This window comes from Galeopterus variegatus, unplaced genomic scaffold, assembly GCF_000696425.1.
Source record: "Galeopterus variegatus unplaced genomic scaffold, G_variegatus-3.0.2 Scaffold915, whole genome shotgun sequence".
NCBI lineage: Eukaryota > Metazoa > Chordata > Mammalia > Dermoptera > Cynocephalidae > Galeopterus > Galeopterus variegatus.
Genome location: NW_007727026.1, coordinates 201,332 through 211,165, shown reverse-complemented (window position 1 = coordinate 211,165; position 9,834 = coordinate 201,332). Strand labels below are relative to the sequence as shown.

The 9,834-nt window shown below is 42.2% G+C and overlaps 1 protein-coding gene across 5 annotated transcripts in view; it reads left to right on the top strand.

Annotated features, from left to right (window-relative positions):
* ACTN2 (actinin, alpha 2) overlaps positions 1–9,834 on the top strand; it is an 81,792-nt gene that overhangs the window by 46,389 nt on the left and 25,569 nt on the right. For 2 of the 5 annotated variants that reach the window (XM_008573413.1, XM_008573414.1), the window contains exon 9: positions 8,792–8,884. In XM_008573413.1, coding sequence (XP_008571635.1) covers positions 8,792–8,884 — 93 coding nt within the window. Of the gene's footprint in view, positions 1–2,417; positions 2,487–5,481; positions 5,568–7,352; positions 7,439–8,264; positions 8,340–8,791; positions 8,885–9,834 lie in introns of those variants that run through there. The other 3 variants (XM_008573412.1, XM_008573411.1, XM_008573415.1) reach the window with 3 other exon arrangements.

Sequence of the window (9,834 nt, the reverse complement as noted above, 5' to 3'; positions counted from 1 at the left end):
TATACACATTTTGGAGAGGTTTTACCTTCCTGGATTGCATGAGAAGTGAAGCCTGCATTTTTTGGGGGGAAGAAAGTTTCAAATACCCTAAGCCTTTTAAAACTCCCTTTACCTTTTTTGGAGGATCTCCTTGCAGACATATTGACTCCACATTGGTGAACTTGCCTTTCACAGAGGGATATTTCAGAACTATCTCAATGTTGAGACAAGATATTAGTGGTAGCCTTAGAAAAGAAGTCTTTGGGGGTTTTATTTGTTTTCAGAAAAGATTTTTTTTCCCCCCATAAAATTTAACTTAGGAAACTTTATCCCTTTAAGCTCAAGTCTCAGATTAGTATTCTAGTTCTTTCTTTAAAAGTAGTTTTAAAATGTGGTCTGGGGCTGGCTGGCTAGCTCAGTGGGTTAGAGCACAGCCTTGTAACACCAAGGTCAAGGGTTTGGATCCCCATGCCGGCCAGCCGCCAAATAAAAAACAAAGAAAGGTATAATCTGTGATGGGAGAAGAAATCAGTGCCCCTTCTGGATCTTGTGGCAGATGGTCCCTGCTGCCTTAGAGATAATGGCATGTGAAAATTGAGGCAGGAAGCCTGGCTGTCCCAGCTAGACATCCCTGTAGCACTTCTTCCCGGTGCTGGTGTGCTTAGCTGGCCCTTCACATAGTGTCGCTGTGTTTGGTGTGGGACCCAGCCCTCCTGCATGCTACCCTCACTATGTGGCATGACGATTGTGAGAAGAGTGTCCTGGCTTCTGTGAGCTTTTCCAATGTCACTTGCTCACCCACCTCCCCCGGTCTGTTGCCATTGACTACGGGGAAGCACATGCAGAATTTACTTGTATCCTAAAGATTAAGACTAAAGACTGCAAGGTTGCCGAAGAAAATGGGGCTTTTTCTCAGCTGTTCAAGGCATGTGTTTTCTTATCCCCCGAGATACTTTGAAATGTTTATAACATGTGGACAGTGTACATTTTTTTTTTCAATTACTCTTTATCTCATTTGCAAAAACGAGGAGACTGTACCGGATAGATTTCGTTTTACTAGCAGTTTATAAGTGGTCAGTTTTATGACAACAGACCTGCAGTAACTGGCCATCTAAAAGGGTGGAAAAATGACACTAATACTTATTTACATAGTGCTGGATCAGACACTGTTATAAATAAACATGTGTAGGGAGTACATACTTGACACATTTTATCTCCTTAAGTTACAGTCCAATTCTTAGGTTTCACGAAGTCTCAGAATCATCACTCTGATTTGAATGCCGAAATCTTTCTCATGTATTTTTTGAAAAAAAGAAGCTTTTACTCAGTCATTTGGTTTCATAAACATTTGCATAAATATGCAGGTAAGATTTGCTTAATGTTACAGCTGCTTTCAATCAAATGGTTCTACGTTTGTTAAAACAACATTTAATTAAAAAAATTTTTTTTTGCCTGAAACTATTATATATGCTACGAAGCCAGGAAGCTGATTTTGGTATCTCCACTGAGCTGGGAATATGTTTTTCAAGCCTGCACTTTTCAAATGTTTCACCATATTAAAGTTATTGTGTTCACTGCAAAACATCCAAATGTTAAAATGGCTTTGCTGTTAAAATTCATTCACGTCATCCCTGGACTAACACTACTTTTCATTTTGATTTTTATATCTTACCCCCAGCCCATTTCAAAATTGTAATCGTTAATTTCTTTAATTGATCAAAACAAGAAATGTAAAGTCTGTTCATTTTTCAGTATTTCAATTATACACCTCTGGTTAAATTTATTTTCTTGTGTTATATATATTTAACCTGTTTGACAGTGAAAGATACACATAATCTAAAGAACAAAAACGTCTTCACAAATTCACTTACGATTTTGAGATTTTGTCATCTCTTCTAGCTTTAACATCACGGAAATGTGATTTTTGTGCTTTGCTGCTATCTAGTAACGTTCTTTAGTGAGCTAAAATTTGCACCTAGCAGCCCCTCTCTTTTACCCTCATGCCTTAGCTGTCTTATATTTAAAACTGGGGTGTTGGAGGAAACATCTCCATGATGACCTTCCAGATCTGGAAAATGTAGGTTTCGTGATTTCTTTTAGAATAATTTCAATTTTGTTATTTATAGGTTTGAAAGTAAGCTCTGATGTATTCAGGGTGTCGTTTCTCAGTGTATTTATCCTCTTAAGCCTCTCGCTCACATTTTATGGGGTGTGCATGGATTGTGTGGATTCTGTGCTTTTTTTGTGATGTTCTGTAAACACTGGAAGGGATTGGGAAAAGATAAGAGGAAATTCACTTCTACTGTTATTGTTCTGTGTGGGTGGGAAAGCGGCCTCCCCAAAGGGAGAAGTATACAAAGAATTATCCCTAAGTCCTGTTTCCAAATATATATTTTAAAAACTGGTTATGTTGTTTTTCATGCAGGATGACCCCATAGGAAATATTAACCTGGCCATGGAAATTGCAGAGAAGCACCTGGATATTCCCAAAATGTTAGATGCTGAAGGTGAGATGAAAATTGTATTTACTAAGTTATAGAAAATGTGTAGACTACAAAGTTACGGCTGCACATGGGGACCTTGTAAAACATAATAGCTAAGTTAATTCTGAAATATTCGTGATTCCTAACAAGTTTCTGTCACTGGCCACGTGTGTACTAGTGATTTTCATGGATTGCTCATTCATAAAATCTTTTTAAAAATCCCACTCAAAACCCAGCCAGCCAAACTGTAGTGAAAGGATTTGGTGAAAAGTTCAGCTTTGGCTAAGAAATTGAATTTTTTTTTTTCCAGAAAAATGTTCTGTTTATTTTTTTTCAACAACATCATTTATTTTCCTTAATCATGTAGAGACAAGTGTAGCAAATAAATTCCTTTGTGATATACTTCAGGGGAAAAAAAAAATCCTTCTGGCTAGAAGTTACAAAATCAAAATATAGAATATGGAATATCCAGCCCTCAGTGTACCTTCCAAACTTTCTCATTTCACTTTTAATTAATCTAAATTAAATTTAATTTAGCTAGATCTGCAAGAACTTCTATGGACTTTGCACTTTAGTGTCACTCCTTCTGGGAACTAGTTTCGAATACCTTTTGTGCCATTTTTATGGGGTGCATGTGTGTGAACTGTACCTATGCAACACCATCTAAAGCACATCTGTGGAGACCATTCGTTCATTTATTCGTGATTCACTTATCACTCAACAGACATTGATCGAGCACCTGCTGTGAACAAAACCCGCTGCTGGGTACTGCAGAAAGTAATGAGATGTATCAACATATGAGAAGTTTTCAAAAAGCTCATGGAAGGAGTCATATTATCTTTTAATTCCATTTTTCCGTGAACTTTTTGAAGTACCTTCATACATCCTACCCTCAGGGAATTTATATTCATATATTACTTTGTTGATGTTAATATGATTATTCCCTAGTGGTCTGTTGCTTCCACGAATTAGCATTGTTGGGGAAAAGTAAAGAACTTGATGATAGTCAATAGTCAATCTTCCGTTCCTCCTTGTTTTTAGTGATTGCATTAGGGCTGCTGTAAATAATTACCGCAGACTAGGTGGCTTAAAATAACAGCAATGGATTCTCTCACAGTTCTGGAGGCTGTGAGCTTGAAACCTAGGAATTGGCAGGACTCGAAGCCTGTAAGAGGGGATCCTTCTGTGTGACTTTTAGTTTCTCAAAGTCCCAGACATTCCTTGGCTTGTGGCAGCAACAATCCAGTCTCTGCCTCTGTCTTTACATGGTTTTCATCCCTCTGTGTCTGTCCCTGTGTCTTCTCTTCTGATAAGGACATCAGTCATATTGGATTAAGGGCCTATCCTACCCCAGCATGACCTCATCTTAACTTGATTATGTCTGCAAAGACCCTGCTTCCCAATAAGGTCATGTTCACATGTAGCAGAGGTTAGGACTTCAACATATATTTTTGGAGACACAAGTCAACTCCTAACAGTGATCTTTCACTTAGGATTCTAAGTTTGCCCATTAATTAATTTAACCATTTTATCGAACACCCGTGTTATTGGGTGTTAACACTTCAATATACTATTCAAAATTCTACTTATGGCTTCTTCAAAGCTCTTTAGAGGGAGAAAGTCAATAAAACAATGAAATAGGAACATAGAACATTTATTTTCCTCTTTGTCCATCTGTTCTCTCTCAGATAAGTTTATATTTTGTATAAACTTTGACCTGTCTATATGAGAAATAACTACCCAGAGTTTCCCCCCTTGAATTAATAATAGCCAGGATACTAAAGAGAGGAAAAAATAGCCAACACTTAGTAAATTCATCTTCCAGTTCAGTAATGCCTCCCTTATACTCTAAAATTGATGGTGAGTTTCATACCCAAACACTCTTTATGATGATTAGCAAAATCTTCCCGATGACTCTGGAACCACTGACGTGCTTCTCGGTTCTTGGGTTTTTCCCATTTCCGTGAGTCCTGGTCTGGGCGTGTGTCCATCCTGCTTGGCCTTCGAGGCTGATGGGACGTGTTAGTATATTCATTTCTTCCTCCTGGTCTTCTGTTGCTTTTCTTTGTCTTTCCCTTTCGATGGTTCAGAAAAATGCTCCCACACTGTATTACTGTCTTTGTGGAGTCATTTCCCATAAGGATCTTCTGGCGAACAGTCGTGTCCATGGCTGCTGTGGTGTGGAGCATGCTGTGATATAACCACTCAGCAGACCCACCCTATGGGATTCTCCACATATCTTTGCTGCCTGCACTCAGACTTACCATCATCGCAGCGTTATGTTAACGTTCACTTATTTCTGCCTCTCTCTGATCGTAATCTTAGGTCCAGGTCTCGCCCTCTCAGGTCATGAGTGCCCCTTGGTGAAGCCTTGCCTTCTCACCTGCTGCCATTGACTTTACTTTCTATTATTTGGGTTGGTCTCTGAACCCCAAGTGGGGATTTTAACTGGCTCCTTGGCCCCTTTCCCATGAACTATTACACTTCTCGTAAAGACTGGTGGCATTTCTCCTCATCTGAACTATCCACCATGCTTTTAAAAGGTTGCGAAATGGTTTCCTGATTTTTCTCCACCGGGCTTTTTATGGTAAGCAACAGGTTTCGATCTATGGGCGCCCGTGTTCCATGTGGACTTGCAGAAAGGATCTTGTGGACTCCTGGGTCCTCCACATGTACAGTGATAGGAAACGCCTGGGAACGTGCTGTGGTCCACGTTCTGTTCAATTCCAGAGGCCTGATTTTGGCCGTGGACGTGCCTGCCTTCCTAGTTTAGGGCTCTTCTGGGCCCACCAGGCCCTTCTCTTTGGCAATTCCTTTATTTCTCTTGGCAATTCTCAAAAGTGCACAGAGGGTAATGAATTTGCAGGTGGGACTTCTTTGATGTGAGCCAAGATTTTAACACTATAAGTGTAGGGGGTGGAGGGGCGGAGATTCATGACTGAGGCCTCCGAGAAAGTGCTTGCTGGAAGCCTGCTGGTATTAGAACATCCGAGCAGTTAATGTTCTTTTCTCCATGCAGATTTAGTAGACACTGCCAGACCCGATGAAAGAGCCATAATGACTTATGTTTCCTGTTACTATCATGCTTTTGCTGGTGCGCAGAAGGTGAGGATGTCAAACATGAGTTGCTACTCACCTTTCACCTTCTGTGTCTTAATTTTTTTTTTTAATCGTTTTGCTCTTTTTTTCTCCCCTCTCCTCTGAGTCAAGAGACCCGTCTGGTTCTGAGGAGGAAGTCGTGTGTCTTTTTCAGTCTAGTTTTCTTTGAGATTTACTTTCTGTCCATGCAGTGGTATGCCATTTGTGTTTGTTTTCCAGAAGATTCCATACAATTGCACAACCCCACATGCTTTCCATACATAGCCTCTGCAAACCTGGTGACTAGGTTTCACCTTAGGAAATAACAAGGTATTGTCTTTGCTTCATTCTGTCTGTTGAGTGACCCAAGTTTATGAACAAGGCTAAAAAGCAACTTACCAAAAAATGGTGTTGCCAAGAAACAATGTCTTTTCACATGTGTGTTATCTGTTTCTGTTGCTTATAACAAAATACACAGAACTAGGTAATTTGTAAGACAACAAAATTTATTGCTTGCAGTTTCGGAGGCTGGGAAGTCCAAAGTCCAGGGAACACACGTGGTGAGGACTTCTTTGGAGGTGGCTTTACAGCAATGCAGGGGCCTCACGTGGCAGAAAATGGCAGAGCAGAGAGAGACTAACCTCTCATGTGCTCTTCTTTGAAAGTCCTCAGAACCACACCCCTGACCACCATTACTAATCTATTCAATCCACACAGTCCTACAATTTAATCACCTCTTCAAGGCTCCACCTTTCAATTACCGTAATAGGATTTCCCACCCTCAGTAGTTATGGTGGGAATTATGCTTCTAATATATGGACTTTGGGGATACAATTAAATCAATCCACAGCATTCTGCCCCTGGCCCCCAAAGTTCTTGTCCTTGTCACAGATAAATACATTCATTCCATCCCCAAGGTGTTAACTTATTTCAACTCAAAAGGTCCAAAGTCCCATTCGTGAGGTCAAAAGTTATTTACTGCTGAGATACCATGGTGAGACAAGTATAGGGTGCATATTCCCATTCAAAAAGGGAGAAATATCTTCTCACCAGTGTGTTCCCTGAACCTTGGATTTCCCAGCCTCTGAAACTGTAAGCAATAAATTTTGTTTTCTTACAAATTACCCCATTCTAGGTATTTTGTTATAAGCAACAGAAATAGACTAGTAGAACATGGTTCTGTTTTCTCTCTTGCTGTTGGTTATTCCAGCAGCTCATACAAATGGTAGCAAGAGTCATACTAAGAACATGTGGATACCCTTCTCTTTAGATGTTTTGTTACTCTTGGTGATTTCTATAAGCAGCACGGTAAGTATGTATAAAGGGTATTACAAGACATGCCCTCTCCAGTGAATTTCATCCTCGCACAAGCCAGGCAGTTTACAGAGCAGAAAGCCCAACACTGATGAGGTTGGGGATGAGGACGGGGTGGGACCGATGGGCAGCACAGCCCTGCGAGTCTTCCTCCAAAGTGATGTGCATTCCTCGAGAGGACGTGGCCTCATGAGTCACGGGAGGGGTGACAAGCTCTGATAGGCAGCAGATGGGTTCCCATAGGAATGTGACAAATGCACCATTAAAAGCCCATCAAAGGAGGGGGAAGAAAACAAGCCCTCCACTGGATCATTAAAGCAACAAGCTGTTCCCAGGTCATTTCAACCCTGTATGGTCTTCCCGAGGTTCAGGATTGTGGGCCCGTGAAATGTACAGAAGGAGGGTCCCTATAAACCAATTGTTCTTCCCTCTGTCCCCCGGTTTCCCCTCTTCGTCCTTGTGTGTGTCTCTGTCCTGTGGTATTCTCTCCCCCTTCAGACATTGTGAACACCCCCAAACCCGACGAAAGAGCCATCATGACCTACGTCTCCTGCTTCTACCATGCTTTTGCGGGCGCGGAGCAGGTACTCATGCTTGCCCGTGGGCCATAGCACTGCTCGCCCACATCTGGTTTTCGTGGCCTGTGCGTGTGTCCACCTGCGTGTGTTTGTGTGTTTCTCATCCGACCTTGGACTCTCTCAGAGTGTTTCATCATGACCTAATATGGCACGTTCCAAACCGTGAATGCATTTTCTTTTGTTTTTTTCTAATTTTTTATAACAGCTTTCACTTTAGACCATTCCTGATGTGTTTTTAGTCTATTTCCTCTTCTAATATATTTCCTTTATTTCATTAGTAAATTGTGGGAAACTTGTGCGTTAGAGAAAAAACAATGAAAATTGGGCCATGTGTCTTGAGCAGTAAAGGGGACCTCTGACAAGGAGAAATGAATGCCCTTATAACATGCCCTTGGTTCCCTCTGCCTAGAAATTGCCTTCAGTGTTCAGTGGTTTGTTCTAACATATTTCAAGACTAATATTTTAAGTGAAATAGTGAATGGGACAACAGAGTTAGAAACTCAAACATATTCACATCCCTCCAAACAAACGCCCTGGGGACATCGTGGGAGAATGTCCTTCAGCTTTCTGCATATTCATACATACCTGTGTGTGTTTCTTTCCCTTGGCATATCTCTACTTGGAGAATCCTGACAGACTGGGCCAGGGCTTTAGAGGTGATGCTTTGGGCCAGGCAATCAGCCGGGGAGGTTGGACCAGCCAGTTTCTCTTCCTGATCATGATTTAAGGCCCTTTGCCACTCCCAGCCAGAGTTCTGCCTTGCAAATGACAATACAGGATTCCTTATTACTGCAGTGACTTATCATGTAGGTTGCATTAAAGCAAGCTCAGCTCTATGGAAGGATCCCATCTGGAAAGTTCTGTGTATTTATTTCAGGAGATGAGGACTTCAGGGAACTCAAGTGCAGTGACACATATGATCTCACACACACGTGCACACACACATTCAGGACCCCATCATTTTTTGCTTTGATTGTCAAAGGGAGTTTTCACCCTGCAGTCATGGGTCACCGGAGTGTTCAGGTGGACATCCAGGGACCCAGGATCCTGGTTTCCTTGACCCATATATTTCTGTTACTAACTTGCTCCATGTGTTACAAAGCTTGTGTGTAGACTAATGGTTTCTCCCCCATTATTCCCAGTATATTCAGCCTGCCGTGTAAGTCCATGTGAAAACTGTAAAAAAAGGTGTGAAACGATTCACTGTATTGAAAAGCCATCCCCTCAGTCTTACCCCACCCTGACCTCAAATCTGACCATCTACAGCACAGCCTCTCCCCTGCCTGCCACCTTCAGCTCTGTGTGTGTGTGCATGTCCCCGTCGACAGAGCCATCCTGTTTACCTATTGTGTTTTACAGGCCGAGACAGCAGCTAACAGGATATGTAAGGTTCTTGCTGTGAATCAAGAGAATGAGAGGCTGATGGAAGAATATGAGAGGCTAGCGAGTGAGGTAAAGGACCCCGGTGACCCCTGTCTGTCCACACTCACCAGGGGATGAGGCCCAGAGGGGAAGACACAGGGGTCGTCAGCGTTTCTTTGCACCTTTCATCTCAGGTGGAATCAAAGTAGGAAAATACACGCTATCTCAGAGGTGGTTCCTCTTGCAGCAATGATTTTTGGCACAAACATAATCCCAGGGGTCTTTCCAGTGATCCCAAAGCCTAAGGGTAGCTTGCACATTTGAAGGTCCAGAATGTGATTCTGCTCTGAGCTCTGCACTCCAGGCTGGACCCCCCTTGACACCATTGCATCACTAGTCTTTTCTTGCTTCATTGGCTACGGACATCACATCCAGAAGCCTTGCTCCACACAGTGGCCAGTGTCAAGGGAACTAGCCCAGCTGTCGTGAGGAGGTGGCTCTTCCCCGTGTGTCTGTATAAATATCCAGAGTGAACTCAGGGGAAGACGGAGCCTTCCCTCCGTGGTGTTTGAACCTGGGTTTCTGTAGTGCCTTTCCACAGGTCTGCAGCCATTTTTTTGGTAAGAACAACACTTTTCATGTCACTCCTCTTTTTGTTCTTATTTTAGCATAAATAGCAGCTAAGCAGCCTGCTCACTGCCTCTGCCCTGTTTCCCAAATACAAGGAAGGGCTAAGGGAGACCTACAGCCACACACATGTTCAAGACCAAGCAATTGTTGCTGTGACTTAACTTATTTAAGTCTGTACTGGGAAAAGTATCAGTACACTCAGAATAAACCTTACTCAATAGTAGTATATATCAATCCAGTCTGACATTGAATTTATACCTTCATACTGCTGCTGTGCAAAAATTCAACCTGATGGCACTGTTTAATGCCACCAATAAACGTCAAGGTTTGAAATGTGACCAGGACTGGGCCGGCCCGGTGGCGCACTGGAGAGTACGCTGCTTGGGAGTGCGGCAGCGCTCCCGCCAAGG